General features: G+C 26.8%; 2 protein-coding genes across 2 annotated transcripts; both read left to right on the forward strand.

Annotated features, from left to right (window-relative positions):
* The first annotated feature begins 5,499 nt into the window (after positions 1 to 5,499).
* Positions 5,500 to 10,410, forward strand: LOC105249964 (cytokine receptor-like). The gene is made up of 9 exons (XM_020027128.2): positions 5,500 to 5,637; positions 6,525 to 6,761; positions 7,611 to 7,901; positions 8,084 to 8,392; positions 8,539 to 8,696; positions 8,828 to 8,996; positions 9,156 to 9,458; positions 9,553 to 9,698; positions 9,771 to 10,410. Exons 2-9 carry the CDS (start codon positions 6,539 to 6,541, stop codon positions 9,909 to 9,911), a joined length of 1,740 nt encoding a protein of 579 aa, XP_019882687.2. The 5' UTR covers positions 5,500 to 5,637; positions 6,525 to 6,538; the 3' UTR covers positions 9,912 to 10,410.
* A 3,201-nt stretch (positions 10,411 to 13,611) lies between these two features.
* On the forward strand, positions 13,612 to 19,060 carry LOC105249923 (cytokine receptor-like). The gene is made up of 9 exons (XM_011255713.3): positions 13,612 to 13,778; positions 14,366 to 14,618; positions 15,409 to 15,696; positions 16,734 to 17,039; positions 17,186 to 17,343; positions 17,485 to 17,653; positions 17,825 to 18,133; positions 18,226 to 18,374; positions 18,447 to 19,060. The coding sequence occupies exons 2-9, from the start codon at positions 14,381 to 14,383 to the stop codon at positions 18,945 to 18,947; spliced, it is 2,118 nt and encodes a 705-aa protein (XP_011254015.2). The 5' UTR covers positions 13,612 to 13,778; positions 14,366 to 14,380; the 3' UTR covers positions 18,948 to 19,060.
* Positions 19,061 to 23,166: the final 4,106 nt, after the last annotated feature.

Raw genomic sequence — 23,166 nt, forward strand, 5'->3', positions numbered from 1 at the left:
AAACCTATATAAGTAGCATATAGGTTACTCGGGCATATAAATTAATTATGTGAATAATGGGCAAACTGCAACTGGTCTCACTCTCATACCGAGACTGGAAGAATATATATCTGTGTATACACGTACTTTAAGCTAGTCAGTGAAACGAGTTCGTTTCGCTTGCAGACCTCTCTCTTACAATCAATTTTTCAGCGTACATTTCGCAGATTTTGAGATGTACAGAATTTATCAAATAATATTAGAAACGAACTTGCGTCAATTAATTTTTGTTTTTTTTTGTTTTTTGTTTTTTTTTTTCTTTTCTTTTTCTTCTTTTTCCATCTGAGTTTCACACTGCTAAACGAAAGAAAAGAAATGAATAATCTTTTAATTGAGATTTATTTTGATTCAGAATGCGCGAATAATTTTTATAACCATTTTGTTAAGATTTTTTTTTGTCGGTCATAAAAGAATTCACCATAAAAAACTCTCCCAAAAAATTATCGGACATTCTATCATTGTTACAGAATAAAATTTTGTAAGCTGTAATATTGCAGTTTTTAACAATGACAAATTTTAATACAAGAGAAGAGAAATATTAGAAGTCTATATAACTCTAAGATAGAGATAGCATATAGTTTAATTATATAGTTTAATTAAGGCATAGCAACCACCGAAGTTACGTCCGTTATCAAACTTGCTATAAGAATTGTAATATTCTAAATTATATGCAAATGAGAAAATGTGGATCATTTTTAAGATTTTATGGTTATTTTGCAAGTTCAAACAATTTCTGCCGTTTGGTAGATTTCATTGTTGCAACTACAAGATGAGAAATAAAATTATCTTGTTTGTTCTTGCGAAATGATACTTATGAGATTTCGCGACTGCATATTCGCGAAGTTTCCTCAATTAAAAATGAGCTTACATATATTACTGTTATTAAGAGACATGCCACTTAAATATTTAATGCATTATGTAATGGCTGTTTAATCTATAACGATATTAAGTTTGTATAAATATAATGAAAAATATTGTAAATTGAAGTTAGTAGATACGGCTTGTCGCAATATTACGCAAATACATGACGCATAAATCCGTTTGTTTTGGTTGTATTTTTTTACAGTTTAAGAATCACCTGCATAGACGTCGCAGATGCATATACATTATTCGGAAAAATGTTTGAGGAATTTAGTTTATTTTGGCATATTGTTCAATTTATTCAATATTCTATTATGCATTTCATAATATCCGCAAATAAGAATCATTATCATCATCACGAATAATTCAGCTGTGCACATGTATCATAATGTTTTGCTATAGATAAACTTGAAATCAATAGTGTGATTTTGATCAAGAAAAAGATGATGCAAATTGTAAAAAAAATACAACTAAAACGAATAGATTTAATTTTACATTCATGTGACATTTTAAATTCGTATATGTAATATAATAAGGATTATAGTATATTATGTACACCATTTAAAATTGACAGATGAGGAAATTCTTAAAAAAATGTTTAAGACGATAGTGTACAGTACAATTGGTAGTAATTATATCGCTCGTCAATGGAACATCTGAGCGAAAACATATCGTCGATTAAATCCTGCTCATGCGCTCATTGAAATAATGAATTTTGTGCGATAAAAATAAAAATTTCATAAATTGATATAGCAAAATATATATTTCCTCATAATTTTTTAGGAATATCATATAATATATATATATATATAAATATATATACATATATAATTATCTATTTTTGTTACATATTTATAAATGAGAAAACGGTATACTATGTTGTATACTATGAGTGTAACGAGATTTTAGGAAGAGATTTAAATACAGGAATGGATTTATATATATAAACATGAAGACTCTACCGGCCATTTATATATAAATTAGAATTATATATATTATGTACTGTGTTAACAACATATATCTCCATCAATTTACCTGATAGAATCTAATCGCATGTAGAGACTATTAGAGACTATTTCATGTTTTTTCTAAACATAATCAAATGATCTTTACTTAATTTAGTTGATTATTTAATGTATTTTATTACATTTTTTAATTTACGTTTGCGTTACAATTTGCTATTTGATAACAGATATGAAGGAGGTTGCCGCAGATAAAGTTGCATGACCGATACACATTAATCATGACGAAATTAAATGATAAAATTATATGTATAGCGAAAGCATATTTGTTAAGGCGATAATTTGTTCTTCTCTCTCTCTCTCTCTCTCTCTCTCTTTGACTCTTGAATGTAATGTTATGATTCACAATCTTTATTCATATAGCCTTTATTCACGTAATGCGTATAAATGGGGCTAAATTTTATAATTTTATAATTATTAATGAGCACGTAATTAACTATAATCTTAATGCAATGACTTATGACAAGAACTCTTACCAATTTATGTACATATTACAGGCCGCGATTTTACATGTAACATAATTCTATACATACTTATACGCAAATAAACCGGCAACTACGAATACACTGCTTATATAGTGCAAAATGCACATATAAGGTGTATACACAAAAGGACTAAAATATATTGCTAAGATGGCTAAATATCTCGAAAATAAAGCATCTGCGAGAACAGATTCAAATTGTAGCATTTAAAGTGATCAAATATTTATTTTAATTTTGAATTATTTGTAAAAATTATTTTTGTAAATATCATCTTGCGAATTTTTCAAATAGAAACTTTTATATATATTTATATATATTTATATTCTTGTAGCCGATATCGAGATGTTGAAATGATATGATCAAATTTTTTATGAACAATTTCTTAAGCTACAAATTGTGGAAATTATATCACTAACATTAGCATGTCCGATATACTTATGAAGAGGATTTTAAGTTAGTTAAACTAAATACTAATAGTGATAACTTTGGTTCATAATTATGAAATAATTAATAATATTATTAATAATATATAATAAATATTATAAATAATTAATAATGTTATTAATAATATAATAATTAATAATATTTGGTATAATAATTATATTGTTTTGGAAAACAATAAAATAAGTAAACAGTTATCTTCGAATCAATTATAAGAATATAATATATAGTAAATGGGATAATTTTTTTTTTTTAATTTAGAAGAATTAGATTTTTAAGTGATCTTCACAATGATCCAAAATCGAAATAAATATTACACACATTCGATCACTTTAAATCTTGCAACTTTTGTTTGAAACATTTGGAAATAAAGCAAATGCTTCCCGAAGTATTCGGTCATCCTAGGATTTTGCACTCTATACAAGCGATAATTTGTGTCAATTTTTTTTCTTTTCAATTTAATGCTTTGATTCGCGTGATATCATCCTCATTCATATCATATACGAATAAACGAGGAATAAATTTCCATAATTGTTAATGGGATGCATATACTAATTGCAGGATGATTAATGATATGACAGAACTCGTAATTAATTTATGTACATATTACAGATCGCACGTGATTTTATAATATATTCTGTACACATCTACACATAAATACACTATCAATTATAAATATATTGCTTGTATAGCGCGCGATGCGAGATGCATACATGTATATGTATCCCCATACATGATCTTTTTATATCCGAGCTCTTCTTTATCTTTAGTGTTCAATTTTAGGATAAATGATTTATCATAGAATTAATTTATCGAATCGTTGCTACAATTTATTCGTACCATTGTTGACGTTGATTCATGAATTATCCTAAGATTCTGTGCAATCCGCTATTTTATTAGTACACATATCAAATATACGTTACTTTGTAATTAATGTCGTTGTTAATTATACAATATCGGCGCTGAATCGTTACTTATCAAGAGGTTTTGTACAGAATATTGTAAAATATTATTACCGCTTTTCTTCTCTCTTTTTTTATTTTATTATTTATATATTATGCGCAATATTTTCGCTTTTCTATCGTAATAATTGTATAAACGTCGTACTATTAATTAATACTATTAATTAATTCTACTATTATTTGCCATTGTATAATGCCATGCCGTCGAGCCTTGCCATTCGTTATTCGTTCTCAGAGACGAACCCAAAGCTATCATTTTTATTTTTCTCAATACTCACTCACACATGTGGATCGCGCTGAACACGCAAGATAAGTTTTGTAATTAATAATAAACGTTGTCGGTGCGTTCGTATGAAGAGAAGAGCTATTATATTAGTTTATAATCATTAAGCTGAAATATATGACATTTATATCGAAATACATTGTATATTTTTTCCTAAATTGTATTTTTCCTGTGTGAAAAATTGATATTTAATTCGCGCTTATAAATTAAAAAGTAATTATTAGCGGGAGAAGTATAATACATTAACGATATATTCTTTATTTTTGCATTTATTTTTATAAAAGTATCTAGAATTTCAACAAAATGTGAAGAACAATTATTTAAAGCGAATATCCAAGCCTTCACACATGCATAATTGATCAATTAATACTTCATAGAATCGTTTTCGCGACGTATCTAATTTTCCTATTAAAATTGAAATTTGAATTATTCTGTTAGAATAAATTATTCATGTGTAACTTGGGAATTAATAGATTATGCGACATCGATTATATTGCGAATATTTGTACAGTACATTTGTATTGTAGAAAACAGATTATTTACTATTATTTTAACATAATATTTTTCCTATTATTTCCATTTCATTAGTAGAAAAGGAAAAAATTGAAGTTGAAAAGAAATAAAATGCTTAATTTTCCTGTTATATTTCTTTACCAACATATATCTGTAATAGTCTTTTGCATATTTGCAAAAATCTTGTCTCCTATCGCAATGTTTTATGCAATACGCATCATACATAATTTATTTTGTAATAATTTCAAACAATTGAAGGTAATTTTCTCTTATTGTTAATAGCGAAAATATCAATTATTTCCTAGTCACAAGCGACTAAAAAAATTATTTACAAACTATACTTTGTTAAAATTTAAAGACTGACCAAATTATATTCTTTAAATAATTTTAAATGAGTTTTTATTTTAGTTAAATTCTAATTTGTATCTAGTATTTATATATAGTAAAGAAATTTGAATCTTTCAAAAAAATAATACCTTTTTGGGCCATTTGGTAAAAGAAAACTTGACATTTAATTAGCCAGAAAATCTACAAATGTCATTGAAAAAGACAATCAGAGATTTTGAGAAATTATTTTAACGACCTTTTTTTCATAGGAAATCGTTGAAATTGTTTGGAAAAAGAAACATATTTACATTGTTTATATTTTATTATATTTATTATCAGTGATACAGCAAGAGAATAAAATAATTTATCGGTAACACAATAATGTCGTTTCTTTATGTGTCATGATCTCAAAATTCGCAAAATTTATCGGTAACACAATAATGTCGTTTCTTTATGTGTCATGATCTCAAAATTCGCTAATATATAAACGAATTTATTCTTTCTTCTCACATATTTATCCTCTACATTTCTTATATATTTTCTAGATCGGCAAGTTAGTTGTGCCTTAGCTTGGATACGAATCACATCTATTTCGACTTCTTTCCTTCTTACATGCTATTCATTTCGTTCTCTGTAAGAAATTTGGTATTATAATATTTTCTTCGGTTATTTCAAGCTTCAAGTAGGTTATTTAAAGCTTTCAAGCTGTAAGTTGATTTTTGAAATTATATTAATTTGAATTATTAATTTGAATTATTGTTTATATTAATTTAGGTGTTTGTGTGTCTGTGTGTTAATATGAATGTTAATTTTTGTTCATATTCGTTACACCGAAGAGAATCTGAATTAGACCTAAATATTTGTAATATTTTATAATTTTTATTGAAAATTATGCGCACACACTCTTATCATGTGCGTTCTATTTATTGTGTTCTATGTACTTTTTTTATTCTGATAACCTTTAAAAACAATCAAAAAAGAGTCGCACCGGCGACATATCAAACCAATTGCCTTCAATTATATTCTTATTATGTCTCTTGTCGAATCTGTTTTATATTTTACAATTTTATTTTACCGATAGGTACAGCGAACTTTTTTTTTATTTTTGCTCTTCTTATTTATTTAATCTCTTTCTTATATTATTTATATTAATCAGAGTGCCAAATTTGTTCACATTCGTTATATTGAAGAGGATCTGAATTAAATGCAAATACTTGGAATATTTTATAACTTTTGTTGAAAATTATACTTTTAACATTTGTTGTGTTCTTTGATCCTTATAGCTTTTCTCGTTTTATATGATTTGATCTTGTGGACCTATACTAATTTAGACATACTAAATTAATTATTTATTTTATTTTCATGTTATTAACATACGTTGATTTATATACATACTATAAATTAACAATTTATTTTATTGTCATATTATTAATATACGTTGATTAACACATATTATGACTAGCATGATATATGATAACATTAAAAAGAAATGTAAATTAATTGAATAATGTTGTAGTTAGGAATTTATATATACTTTGAAATATATAAAGAGGGATATTAAGATTATTTCAAATCGAGTCTTTTTATTTTTCAGTGAGATTACAAAAAATGTCTTTAAATACCTCTAATATACGATGTCCAAGAAAAATACCTCACTTGTGTCTATTTTCGATAATGAAATGCTATTTTAATAAAATATTTCATTTATTGAATGCACACAGACGAGATCATTCATGGGGAATCAGATGGATTTTTGTTGTTTTGAGTTGCTTGTTTTTGATAAATGCACAGCAAGTCAAAACAAGCTCCCCTGGACTAAAAGCAGCAGGATGTAAGTTTGAAATATGATAAATTTTCTTTTGTTTTACATAGCATGATACTTCTATAATTAAAAAATTCCCATGCATAACACGATAAATTTCATATATATTTTCACAGATAATTTTCGCTAATAAGCATGAAAAATTTTGCGTTTCTTTTATAATAAATAATTTCATATCTGTGAATTTTTTTCCACTGATAATGAGCCACTCACCGTTTCATATCACCGTATTCTCTTTGCTTATAAATAATCGTTAGAATAACATTGTGTTACACACATGAATAAATTATCAATTTATATTTTTATAAAGACAATTTTCTTTTATTTTTATTATATTATATACAAATATATATAATATACAAATTTCAAGGCATACATTTAGATTTATATGTATTTTAAATTAGAGATAGGATATAAAAACTGTTTGTTTCGATCTCTTTCGCATGCATGCTGCCTAATATATCAGGATTATATTATAGATAAAACATGTCTCAATTTTCTCTAAGATATTCTAATTTTAAACTAAATGCATACATTTACACTTAACGCCAACAATATAATTGATATCAAAATTATCTATGCATATATGATTGAATATACAACCGACATCTTTTTAGTTTCACTTATTTTTATGTTTTATAACGTTATAACACACACACATTGCATACAATATTATAATATTCAACATTACATACATACGTAGGATTTACAATTAATGTTACATTATACATATTTCTTTAAAAAGCTTACTTATTCTCGCATTAATTTATTATTAAATAAACGTTATAAACAAATATTTTTAAGTTAGTATTTTTAAAACTTCCGAATATGTAATAAATTATATTTTACTTTATATAGGGACGATGCCGGAAGGTGATATATTTGTCAAATATGGTGACAATCTGCAAATTTGGTGTAAATTAAATGAAACATTTACAACTAAAGAATATTCAGGTTTAAACTCTTCGAATATCTCTTTCATTCGCGATAATGTAACAGTAGAGCACAAATTCATTACTACAATCAATAAAACAACAGCACTGTTGAACATTGAATCACCACCAGCTGGACATTTTACGTATTTTTGCATTTTGGACCTACCTGGTGACATGGACGCAATTGTTGGTGTTAATGCAGTTTCTGTTGCATGTAAGTAATCATATTTATTTGTGAATTATCTTTTTCATATATTTTCAAGTTATATATTTCTTCAAGAAGACTTATGAAGCATATTGAAAATTGAAAGATAAATTTAAAAATTAATTGTGTACTTATAACAGATATACATATTCTCCTCTTTTTTATGTAATGCATTTTATTTTATTCGACAGATGAACCTCAACTACCTATAAATTTTACTTGTAGATTCTATAATTGGAAAAGTATAACATGTAAATGGAACGTATTACAGCACTATGTACCAACAACCCATCAATTGGTATATGTAATACACACAACAGAAAGAGAAGAACTTGTTCCTTGTCCTATAGAAGAAGCGAAAAATGATTCGTGCATTTGGACTCAACATACATATCCAATATACAGGCAAACACAGGAAAAATATACGTTTATACTGCAAATTAAAAATATGTTTGGCAGGAAAGCATTGATATATAATGATATCGATCATTTTGCTATAGGTATATAAATCTTTAATTAGTCATTGGATTACTTTTTTTCATATAATGAAATGATGTCATATACAATAAATAATAAGACATATATGATATTTGAGTATAGTACATACTTTTGATATCCAATAGTGAAACTATGTCATTATTTTCAGTTATTCCTGCAAAACCTGCGCATCTATCAGCGATTAATGAAACATCGGATAGTGCAACATTGTGTTGGGAATCCCCCTCTCCGATGAATAATTTTCCTCCCGGTTTGACACATAAAATTATGTACCAGAATCAGTGGGATCATGAAAAAGATTGGAAGGTAAAATTAATTTACTACATTACCAGCGGTATTTTCTATCTCTTTAAAATAACTTATCGTTTATTGTAATTATTGTAATTAAATGTAGTTTATGAAACGATAATCTCGATTGAGTGGTATCTCATTCACAGATTATTAATATTGATACAGAGCCTTATTTGCACAAGAGATGTTCCACTCTTACCGGATTATACGCTAATTCCGTGTATGGTGCATTCGTTTATTTAAGAAGCTCTAAGGCTGTAGAAAATGATATGTATAGTGAACCCGCTGCTATTGCATTCAGCACATTACCAACGTGTAAGTGAATACATAAAATAGGAAAAAAATTTATTGTCTTTGATTTATTCTTATTTTATTTATATTTACAGTACGATAAATATAAAATTACTTTCACATATAATAAATTTTAATAGATAGATTAGAATTAAATAATTATTTTACCATTCAATTTTTTAGTACCTAGCTTTCCACCGCAAACCGATATTGGTAGCTTCGAAATTGTCGAACACAATGAAACTCGAGATATATATTTATATTGGCAAATGATAGAGCAATATCATGAAAATGGTGATAAATTTAAGTATCATGTTATTCATGTGGAAGAAGATGGTCATAAAATAGTTCTCGAACCGATCGAGATAACCAAGTCGTATGCCAAGTTTGAGGGACTCAACTTTAATAAATACCGATTTAAGATTGTCTCGGAGAATAAAATCGGCATTAGTAAGAATTATACAGAAATTATTGTTCCTAATCCAGGTGAGAATGAAAGATTAGTGATAAAAAAGAAGAGCTACATAATGTTTAAATATATATTATTGCGAGCAGTCGATATGAAATAGTTTTCTTACAGTGCTACGTGGACCGTTAGACTTTACAAAAATGGCTTTCGGTAGAGGACTGTACGAATTGTCTTGGTCGCCGAGCACGTATAAATACGTCACGAATTATACCATCTTTTGGTGCCACAACGAACACGATCGTCCTTATCAGTGCACAGTATATATTGATTTTCTCTATTATTTATTTGTAGAATAATTTTACGCGCAAATTAAAACGATACATTTGCAGGGTTACTTGAACTGGACACATGTATCCATGAATACTACAGTCTATAACATAACTGTATTAGATTCGAACAAAATATACCATTTCGCAATTTCCGCAAATACGAATAACGGCAGCAGCGGTATGAAATGGTCATTACAGTGATTCGCTCAAAAGAGCTCGGCAGAATGAAATTCATATGGATTAATCGTTTCGGATTAGACTTCATCGACTTCGTCGAATAGTACTTTGACTGTTTAGATATTGGGATCATGGAAGAAATGAAAATTTATTATTGTTTTGTTGTGTCAGTGTTAAATATCATGTGCAAGGAAACCAAGCGCAATATTAGCGTTAAATATTATCCATACAGGATGTACGACATTGTCAAAAATTTAATGCTCTATACTGTGCTCGAACTCACGATGGTGACCAAGTATGGGAATCAACCTAGTAAGTCCTTATATCAGACTACTAATGAGACGGCATCCAGTACTTCCTTTTAGAACCTTTGATTGCAAGACTGTTGGGAAACAATATAAATTTAGAGCCGTTAACATCGATTCCAACAATAAATATTTAACGAGACCTTGGTCCGAAATTGGAGAAGATAATTGTTTTAGTAATGATCAGTATTTATTGGAGAAGAAGACAAAAAATTATTTATGACCATCTATTGTAAATACTTACGTTTATAAATATTTATGTGTAAATATTATATTTTATATGTAAATATTTATGTGTAAATATTATTCTTAATATATATTTAATATATTATTATTATATATTCTTAATATATTATAGTTCTTAAATATTATTAACACATTATTCTTTTTTATAAAATTAACATTTGCTGTAATTGCAATACTCGGAAGCATGATGTAACGCATTAACAAAATTTTGCATTATGCGAAATAAGATAGACATTTTTTTAACGATTGTTATTGTTTATGAAATTAAACAATCTTTGAAAATAATAAAATAGTTTAATGAATCAGAAATTGAGTTGTACTTTTTTTTTATTTGTCTAACTCATTATCTAAATTGTTTAACTCTGTTTTTGTCTATAATTTTAAGATATTAACTTTGTATGCGTTTGCAATTTTTTTTCATTTTAATTAAGTAACTGTAATAATATCAAATTCACATTTTTAAGTAGAATTATATAAAAATATTCTTATTAAAATATACGTATTTTCTATGTAACAGGATTACTCGATTTGTGATAATAATTCTAAGCGTTATTAGATTTATCATTGCCATACCGATTATTTTGTGCTACGCACATTATTGAAAAAGGTAAAAAGTTATAATTTTATATATTATAAAATGTAATTTTTTTTAAACAAACAATATTACATAATTATAGTTATTCTCTTAAAAAATATGTTTTTATATTTAATTTAGTTTTTTAATATGTTATTAATGTTAAATTAATAAATTAACATATTATAAAATATTTTATATTTTATAATATGTTAATTTAGTTCTTAATATTTTATAATTTATTTAATATTTTATGATAAATTTTGTCATACTATGTATTATATGTATTACGTAGCTTTCTTGTAGAATGTGGTTAAAATATGAAGATATGTAAAATATTGATGTGAACTTACCACTGGTCTCACTTCAAATATGGTAAGTGAGATTTAAAAAAATTAACTGTTGTTACAAATGTAAAATTCAAAATTATAAAAAAATTCGATTATTATAGAAACTACTGCACAAGAATGGCGATCCATATAAATGATAGCTGAATCGAGCTGTTGTTCAACAAACTAAGAATCTGTTACTTCATCGGTCACAACGATTGAATTTCTAGCGGCAGCAGTATTAAGATAGATCCAGCGCGCGTATCATTCCGCAAGATTGTATCAACTTGAGAGTCAAATTCTGTCAGTCTGAAACTGATGAAAGAAGTGTTTCACGAGAAGTGGAGATTGTCGGAAGTCATATATTTCAATTAAGATCGGTAATCCGAATCTTAATGAGAATCTATCTCTAGCGTGATCCACTTCAAATCCCACAGACAGTACGGAGAACATGATGACACCTGTTATGACTTATTGTTAGTCCCAGTTACATGAGCATTTTAAGATAATTGATAAATAATAAGATTATTGAAAAAAATATTTTTTTATATATAAGACTTTAGAATTGAAATTTCTTATTCCTTCCATTCCAAGTTAATGTTTTTTTCTGTTTGATTGCATCTTGTGAATGCAAATATTTAAAGCTTTATTTAGCCTAGTAAATTCTAAACACCAAATTCTTCGTATTATATGCGATTAATTAAGAATTAACGTTGTTTTTATTAATAATTGATTCTTAAACTTTATTGTGTGGCAGAATTGCTCAAAAAGAAGCAAAAGTGATACGCTTGAAATTATTACACAGGAATACAACAATAAAAACATCGTTTTTAAATATAAATTATCTATATTAGAAGCATAATATATATATTTACACTATATAGTATAATTTATTAATATTATATTTATATTATATTATAATAATATTATATTATATATATATTGATTTCATAAAACGTTTTCATATTGTTCCCAATTTATGATGAGATAAAACAAGGAATAAATACTCTTAAAATACGTTTTAATACCGTTTTCTTGAAAAATAAAAAATATTTGGTCTCTTAAAAAATATTAATATGAACATCCGCGCTTGTCAATTATCCCGAATTATGCACTTAATTGTGTGCAAACATCAAACAAGCTTTATATAATTATGTAGATTACGTGGGCAAAAAGTTAAGTTAATGTGATTAATGCACAAACAACAATTGATGTACAGATTATGGAAATGTTGCATAATTAGGGCGCATAATTAGATGACATAATTGAAGGTTTCTTATTTCTTATTTCGACGATTTGAATTAAAAATAGTAATTTTTCACTTGCTCCTTTTTATCATAATATATACAAGATGTTAACACATATAGTATTTTAAGTTATATACAAATTATCAATTTTCTTAATTTTAAATATCTATTAATTCCCAATTTTAAATATGTAAAGAAAAATTTTAATTTTAATTAGCGATTAGTTTTAAAAAAGTAGAAGCAATACCAATAGATTTTTACTTGTAATTAAACTCAATAAGCAACTCAGTATAAGCGTCATGGCTTTCAGGTTGTTAGAAGATATTTGATTAACATAAACGAATATCCGTAATGTTTTATTTGAACGGTGTGATCGATCGATATGTGTTGAAGGCAAGTGTCACAATTGTGACGCCTTCACTTGTCTGTTTCCTTATTATTATTCTGTGATTTGTCGATGCCGTTGCGAATAGCGAATAAAATCAGTCGCGAGAAAATACCGAGTGAACAGGATGATCGATTTATCAACGAAATAAAGCACTTCAAACCGTTCAAATTACGTATTTTCTAGTCACAAGCGACTAAAAAGAATTATTCACAAACTATACTTTGTTAAAATTTAAAGACTGACAAAACTATATTCTTCATATAATTTTAGATGAGTTTTTATTTCAGTAAAATTCTAATTTGTATCTTAGTTATATATAGTAAAAAAATTTTAAACTTGTAAGAAAATAATGCCTTTTTTGAGCCCTTTCGTAAAAGAAAATTTGACACTTAATTAACCAGAAAATCTACAAATCATTAAAAAAGACATTTAGAGATTTTGAGAAATTATTTTAACGACCTGCTTTTTTTCATATAAAATCGTTGAGATTATTTGAAAAGAGAAACCACATATTTACGGTGATACAGCGAGGGAATAAAATAACTTATCGGAAACACAACAATGTTGCTTCTTGATGTGTCATGACCTCAAAATTCGCTAATAAACGAATGTATTCTTTCTTCTCACATGTTTATTCTCTACATTTCTTATATATTTCCTAGATCGGCAAGTTGTGCCTTAGCTTGGATACGAATCACATTTATTTCGACTTCTTTCCTTTCTACATGCTATTCATTTCGTTCTCTGGAAAAAATTTGGCATTATAATATTTTCTTCGATTATTTCAAGCTTCGAGTAAACTGTAAGTTGATTCTTGGAATTATGTTAATTTGAATTATTATTTATATTATTAATTTACATGTGTGTGTGTATGTGTGTGTGTGTTAAGATGTATAATTTTTGTTCATATTTGTTATGCCAAAGAGAATCTAAATTAAAGCTAAATATGTTTGTAATATTTTATAATTTTTATTGAAAATTATACACACACACTCTTATTATGTGCGTTCTATTTACTGTGTTAGTCCTTATAGCTTTCTTTCCATTATTTATATAAATGATTTGATCTTGTGGACCTATACTGATTTAGACATACTAAATTAATTATTTATTTTGTTTTCATGTTATTAATACGTTGATTATAAGATTATAACGAATATGATATACGATAACATCAAAAATTTTAAAAGAGATAGATTAGTTTAATAATGTTATAGTTAGAAATTTATACATATACTATATATATGTGTGTGTGTGTGTGTGTGTGTGTGTGAAAACATGTAGATTAATTTAATAGTGTTGCAGTTAGAAATTTATATATGTATATACTTTGAAATATATAGAAAGAGATATTAAAATTATTTCAAATCGAGTCTTTTTATTTTTCAGTGAAATTACAAAAAAATGTCTTCAAGCAGCTCTAATATACAATGTCCAAGAAGAATGCCTCACTTGTGTACATCTTCGATAATGAAATGCTATTTCAATAAAATATTTCACTTATCCATTATACACAAACGAGGGTATATTTCCCACTCATGGGGAATTAAATGGATTTTTGTTATTTTGAGTAGTCTATTCTTGACGATAAATGCGAACATGCAACAAGTCGAACAATGCATGCCTAATCTACCAGCAGGATGTAAGTTAGAAATATAATAAATTTTTTTTGTTTCATATAGAGCGATATTTCTATAATGTTAAAAATTGCCATGCACAACACGATAAATTTTCTATTCAATTTCACAGATATCTTTTTCTAATAAGCATGAAAAATATTTTGCGTTTCTTTTATAATAAATAATTTTATATCTGTGAATTTTTTGCCTCTAATAATGGGCCGCTTACCGTTCCATATCACCGTATCACTCTTTACATATAAATAATCGTTAGAATATTATTATATTACACACACGAATAAATTATCAACTTATATTTTTGTAAAGACAATTTCCTTTTACTTTTATTATATTATATACAAATATATAATTCACAAATTTCAAGACAGCGCGTACATTTAGATTTATATGCATTTTAAGTTAAAGATAACATAAAAATTGTTAGTTTTTTTATTTATCCGTATGCATGCTGCCTAATATCAGAATTATAGATAAAAAAACATATGTCTCTTAACTTTTTATGATACTCCAGTTTTTAAACTAAATGCATATATTTACATTCAACGCCAACAATATAAGGGAGACTGAAATTATTCATATGATTGAATATACCGACATCAGGTTTCCTTAATGTATTATATATGTAGAAGGACTTGTAATTATAGTTATATTAAACATATTTCTTATTAAATAGCTTATTCTCGCATTAATTTATTATTAAGTAAACATTATAAACAAATATTGCTTAGTATTTTTAATTTAGTATTTTTAAAATTTTCGAATATGTAATAAATTATATTTTACTTTTTATAGGGACAGTGCCGAGAGGTGACATATTTCTCAAATGTGGTGACAATCTACAAATTTGGTGTAATTTAAATAAACCGTTTATAGCTAAAGAATATTCGGGTATAAACGCTTCGAATATTTTCTTCATTCGCGATAATGCAACAGTAGAGCAGAAATTCGTTACTACAATTAATGAAACAACAGCACTATTGACCATTGAATCACCACCAGCCGGACAATTTAAATATTTTTGCAATTTGGATATATCTAACATAATCATAACTGTTTGTCTTAATAATGTTTTTGTTACGTGTAAGTAATCACATTTATTTGTGAATTATCTTTTTCAATTATTTTCAAGTTACATATTTCTTCAAGAATACTTTTCTTCTCTCTTCAGTTATGTTATGTATTAGAGGCATATTTTATTTATTTTATTTCTATAAAAAAAAGATTACAAATATATAATACTCTACAATATATTCTTGATAAAATTAATCTGAGAAATTATCTCATGAAGAAAATATTACACTATTTAATATTAATTTAATATTACACTATATAATTATTTGTATCTAAAATACAAATATTTTAATTACAGTAGAAATATATGTTTGCTATATAGTAGAAATACATAGTTAATCTCTCTAGTTAACCCTTTCATCAAAATATGATATTCGACGCGATGTTTTATGGAAACAATAGTACATTGATTCCCTTTTCAATAAAATTATGAGTGAATTGTTTGATATATATGTGTGTGTGTGTGTGTGTGTGTGTGTGTGTGTGTGTGTGTGTCTTTGAAATCATTTTGCTATCGTCAACTATAAAAATTACTAAAAAGAAGATATTGTATAATATTTAGAGTTATACAAGTAATTTGTTAGTTTGTAACTTGTTAACTTGTATATTGAGCTACTATTCAGTTCCACTCGTTTGCAAAAGCAATGTTCGAGATAAATATACACACACAATATAAATTATACATTTTATTCATATATTTACTTAAAAAAATTATGATTCTTTTTAAATATAACATATTTTATACATGTTGCATTAAATTGCTTTCTATTGTATAAAATTTATGTAAACTTAGAAACAATAAAAACTAAGAATTTGTATTAAATAAAGTAGCCAGTAGTACAACTAATACACAAAAAACAAATCATAACAATATTTATAAATGCAAATTCGAACAAAGACAAGCGAGATTTATTAACATTAATATTACAGATCAAGCATATTGAAAATTAGATATATTTAAAAGATATATTTAAAAATTAATTATGTAATTATAACAGATATACATATTCTCCTCTTTTTCATGTGCATTTTATTTTATTCAACAGATGAATTTCAACGGCCAAGAAATTTTACTTGTAGATCTTATAATTGGAAGAGTATAACATGTACATGGGTATCACAGCACTATGTACCAACAACCCATGAATTATTCTATATAATACACAGAAAAAATAGACAAGAATTTGTTTCTTGTCCTACAGAAAAAGCGAAAAATGATTCTTGCACTTGGACTCAACATACATATCCAACATACAGGCAAACAAAAGAAAAATATGACTTCATAATGCACATTCAAAATATGTTTGACACGAAATCCTTCGTATTTGATACTATCGATCATTTTGCTATAGGTATATATAAATCTTTTTAGTCGTTGGATTATTTCTTTACATGTAATGAAATGATATCATATGGAATAAATAATGAGACATATATAATCTTTGAATACAGCATATGCTTTTGACATCCAACACTGACACTATGTCATTATTTTCAGTTATACCTGCAAAACCTACGCATGTATCGGTGATTAACAAAACATCGAATAGTGCAACATTATGTTGGCAATCTCCCTCTCCGATGAAAAGTTTTCCTCCCGGTTTAACTCATAAAGTTATGTATCAGAAACACCGGGATCATAAAAAGAAATGGAAGGTAGGATTAATTTACTACATTGTCAGCGGTATTTTCTATCTCTTTTTCTATCTCTTTAAAATAAACTCATTGCTTATAATTATTACTTAATTTTCTTTATGAAATGATGATAATCTCAATTGCGCTATATCTTATTTGCAGATTATTAATATTGATACGGAGCCTCATTTGCACAAGAGATGTTTCACTCTTACCGGATTATACGCTAATACCGAGTATGATGCATACGTTTATTTAAGAAGTTCTAAGGCCGTAGGAGAGGATATGTATAGTGAGCCCGCTGCTATTATATTCAGCACATTACCAACGTGTAAGTGAATACATAAAATAGGAAGAAAATTTATTGTCTTTGATTTATTCTTATTTTATTTATATTTACAGTACAATTATAAAATTACAATATAAAATTACTTTAATATGTAATAAATTTTAATAGATGATCACAATTAAATAATTATTTTACCATTCAATTTTTTTTTAGTACCTAGCTTTTCACCGCGAACCGATATTGGTAGCTACGAAATTATCGAATACAATAAAACTCGAGATGTATATTTATATTGGCAAATGATACAGCAACGTTACGAGAATGGTAATGAATTTAAGTATCACGTTAAGCATGTGGAAGAAAATGGTCATAAAATAATTCTCGAACCGATCGAGATAACCAAGGCATATGCCAAGTTTGAGGGACTCAGCTTTAATAAATACCGATTTAAGATTGTCTCAGAGAATGAAGTCGGCATTAGTAAGAATTACACGGAAATTATTATACCTAATCGAGATGAGAGTGAGTATATCAAAATGATTGATGATAAAAGAAGAGTTCCAAAACATTTAAATATCATTGCGAGCAGTTAATATGAGATATTTTTCGTACAGTGCCACGTGAACCGATAGAATTTACAAAAATGGCTTTCGAAAGAGGACTGTACGAATTGTCTTGGGTGCCGCCGATTAGGCATGAAATCGTCACAAATTATACCATCTTTTGGTGCGACAACAAACGCGATCGTCCTTATCAGTGCACAGTATGTATTGATTTTCTCTGTTATTTATTTGTAGAATAATTTTGCGCGCAAATTAAAATGATACATCTGCAGGGTTACTTGAACTGGACACATGTATCCATGAATACTACAGTCTATAACATAACGGTACCAAATTCTAACAAAACATATCAATTCGCGATTTCCGCTAATACGAATAAGGGCAGCAGCGGTATGATATGGTCATCTTGCACGGTGATTCGCCCAAAAAAGCTCGACAGAATGAAATTCATATGGATTAATCGTTTTGGATTAGACTTCATCGAGGTTGGATGGCACTTTCAATGTTTAGATCGTATTGGGGTCATCGAAGAAGTGAAAATTTACTACTGTCCTATTGAGTCAGTGTTGAATACCAAGTGCAAAGAACCCAAGCGAAATATTAGCGTCAAATACCATCCATATAGGATGTTCGGTAGTGTCAAAAACTTGACGTCCCATACTTTGTATATGCTCGAACTCACGATGGTGACTAAGTATGGCGAGAGTCAGCCTAGTAAGTCCTTACATCAAATTACTTATAAGGCGGGATGCAGTATGTCCTGGAATGTTTAATTATAAGACTGTTGGAAAACAATATAAATTTAGAGCCATTAATATCGGTTTCAATAATAAGTATTTAGCGGATTTTTGATCTGAAAATGGAGAAGATAATTATTATAATGGTTAGTATTTTATTGAAGAAGATGACAAAAATGATTATGATCATCTATATTATAAAAACTTATTATTTATAAATAAATTTATGTCTAAATATCATTAACATATTATTCTTAATATTGTTCTTAAATATTATTAACATATTATATATAATATTATTAATATATAATATTATTACATATAATATTATTAACATATTATTCTTTTTTATAAAATTAATATTTGCGGTACTTGTGATACTCGGAAATAGGATGTAACGCATTAGCAAAATTTTGCATTATGCGAAATAAGATAAAGACAACATTTTTTTAATGATTGTTATTGTTTATGAAATTAAACAACTTTTTAATGACAATAAAATAATTTAATGAATCAGAAATTGAGTTGTACTTTTTTTTATTTGTCTAACTCATTATCTAAATTGTTTAACTATATTTTTTCTATAATTTTAAGTGAGATATTAACTTTATATGCTTTTGCAATTTTTTTCACTTTAATTTAGCAAATGTAATAATATCAAACTCACATTTTTAATCGGATAATTATCGGATATTTAAGTAAAATTTTATACAAATATTCTTATTAGAATATTTTCGTATAAAATTTTACATATTTTTTATGTAATAGGATTATGTGATTCTAAGCGTTATTGAATTTATCACTGCCATACCGATTATTTTGTGCTGCGCACATTATTGAAAAAGATAAAAAGTTGTAATTTTACATATTATAAAATGTAATTTGTTTTTTAAACAAATGATACTACATAATTATACTTAATATTTTATAATTTGTTTAATATTTTATAATAAATATTGTTATGATATGTATTACATTATGTAGCTTTCTTGTAGAATGTGATAAAAAAAATGAAGATATGTAAAATATTAATGTGAAATTACCAACTCGTCTCATTTCAAACACATAGTAAGTAAAATTTTAAAACATTAGGAGCTGTTGTTACAAGTGCAAAATCTAAAATTATAAAAAAATTCGATTATCATAGAAACTAACTGCACAAGGACGGCGATCCATATAAACGATAGCTCGAATCGAGATGTTGTTCAAGAGACCAAGAATCTGTTACGTCATTGTCACGATTGAATTTCTAGGGACTGCAATGTCGAGATAAATCCAGCGCCCGTATTACTCAGCAAGATTGGGTCAACTTGAGAATCAAATTCTGTCAGTCTGAAATTGATGAAAGAATTTGAATATATTCCAATTAAGATCGGTAATCCGAATTTCAATGAGAATTTATCTCTAGCGTGATCCACTTCAAATTTCACGGACAATACGGATAATACCTGTCATGACCTAATACCGGTTACATGAGCATTTTAAGATAAAATTATTGAAGAAAATATTTTTCTATATATTAGACTTTAGAATTGAAATTTCTTATTCTTTCCATTCCATGTTAGTGTTTTTCTCTTTGATTGTATCATGCGTATGCAATTATTTAAAGCGTTATTTAACCCAGTAAATTCTTAACATCAAATTCTTCGTATTATATGCATTAATTAAGAATTAACATTGTTTTTGTTAATAATTGATTCTTAAACTTTATTGCGTGACAGAATTGCTTAAAAAGAAGCAAAAGTAATAGGTTTGAAATTATTACATAGGAATAAAACGATAAGAACTTGGCTTTTTAAATGTAAATTATCTATATTAGAAGCGTAACATATACCAAAGTATTCATATATAGTATAATTTGTTAATATTATATTTATATTATATTATAAAAATATTATATTATATAAATAAAATGACAAAAGCAATATACGGTATGATAATAATACACAATAAAAATAAAAGGCTAAAAGACCGTGGCGCAAGATGTTAAAGCGTAAAAAATAAAAGTAATAATAAAAAGACTCTAAATAAGAGACATAATATATTAATATATTAATCAGTTAGATATAAAACAATACATACGTACGTTTCGATCTTTTCAATGTTCAAGAAGTTAGAAGATAAACAAAATTAAATTTTAAATAATAAATAGAACGCGATTAAACAAAGACAAGCGCGATAAGAAACAAATAGACATTGTGTACAATAATAACGGTCGCAAAAATTTAAGAACGCTAACAATAGATGTGACGAAAGCGCAGTTAGCAAATTATAAAACTAATAATGTATAGTCGTAAGCCAGATTTTCCGAAAGAAAGCCAACGTTCACTTATCCATCAGAAAAAAGACGTAATAGAACCGTATACGTGAAGAATATTCTTTCACAAATTTGTGTTGTGTGACAATCCACCGATGAAAAAAGTCCCAGAAATCTTTTCAAATAAGTCATGAAGTCGTAAGGATAAAATTGAGCTTGGTCAAAAGATTCTTAAAAAAGTCCAGAAATCCTTCCAGGTGAAAGATCCACAAAAGTGTCAACAGAAACAAATTGAATCTCTTAATCGATGAGTTCTTATTTCGACAATTTGTGAATTAAGAATAATAATTTTTCACTTACTCCTTTTTACATAATATATTTAAGATGTTAACACATAAAGTTTTTTTCAATTATATACAAATTTCCAATTTTCTTATTTTAAATATCTATTAATTATCAATTTTAAATATCTAAAGAAAAATTTTAATTTTAATTAGCGATTAGTTTTAAAAAGGAGAAGCAATGCCATTAAATTTTTACTTATAATTAAGCTCAATGGGCTACTTGGCATAAGCATCACGGCTTAGAAGATATTTGATTAACATAAATTGCAACGAATATCCATAAAGTTTTATTTGTATGGCGTGATCAATCAACACGAGTTGAAGACAAATCGCAATTGTAACGCGATTAAAAGAAGCCTTCCCTTGTCTGTTTCTATTAAATTGAAAAAAAAAGAATTATTTAAAGCGCGAATCTTTCACACATAATTAAATAAATAATTAATCTTCGTACAATCGTTTTCGCAATATATCTAACTTTCTTATGAAAATTGAAATTTGAATTATTCTGTCAGAATAAATTATTTACGCGAAACTTTGGAAATTTAGTAGATTATGCGACATCGATGTTTTCTATGTACAACACAAATATCCTTATATTGATCATTATTATTCTAACAGAAAACTATTTTGTATTATTTTAAATTCATTGTCGAAGAGGAAAAAATTGATAAAGTTAGATAAAGTTTTTCTGTTATATTCCTTCACCATTAATAATACCTGTAGCTTAATAATATTTATAAATATAATTATAATTATAATTATAAATATAATTATTTGCGAAAATATTATTTTCTATAGCAGTGTCGTATGCAATACGCATCATACATAATTTATTTCGTAATGATTTTAATTTGGAGATGATTTTCTTTTATTGTTAATAGCAAAAATGTCAATTATTTCCTAGTCACAAGCGACTGAAAAAAATTTTTTATAAATTATACTTTGTTATATTAATGTAAAGACTGACAAAACTATATTCTTTAAATAATTTTAGATGAGTTTTTATTTCAGTAAAATTCTAATTTGTATCTTAGTTATGTATCGTGAAAAAAATTTGAAATCTGCAAAAATATAATGCCTTTTTTAGGCATTTTCGTAAAAGAAAACTTGACACTTAATTAGCCAAAAAATCTACAAATCTCGAAAAAGATGTTCAGAAATTTTAAGAAATTATTTTAGCGACCTGCTTTTTTTTATATAAAATCGTTGAGATTATTTGGAAAGAGAAATCACGTATTTACATTATCGGTGATACAGCGAGGGAATAAAAAAACTTATCAGAAACACAACAATGTCGCTTCTTCATGTGTCATGACAATTTTAATTTTAATTAGCGATTAGTTTTATAAAAGTAGAAACAATAACAATAGATTTTTACTTGTAATTAAGCTCAACGGAATATCCGTAATGTTTCATTTGTACGACGTGACCAATCGACGCGAGTTGAAGGCAAGTCGCAATTGTGACGCGATTAAAAGGAGCCTTGTCTATTTCTCTATTATTCTGTGATTTGTCGATGCCGTTGCGAATAGCGAATAAAATCAGTCGCGAGAAAATACCGAGTGAAAAGGATGATCGATTTATCAGCGAAATAAATCACCAAACCATCGATACCGTTCTTTGATTTTACAGCGCTTCGAGCTCCACAAATAAT

This window comes from Camponotus floridanus, unplaced genomic scaffold (assembly GCF_003227725.1).
Source record: "Camponotus floridanus strain SB8 unplaced genomic scaffold, Cflo_v7.5 scaffold148, whole genome shotgun sequence".
Lineage (NCBI taxonomy): Eukaryota > Metazoa > Arthropoda > Insecta > Hymenoptera > Formicidae > Camponotus > Camponotus floridanus.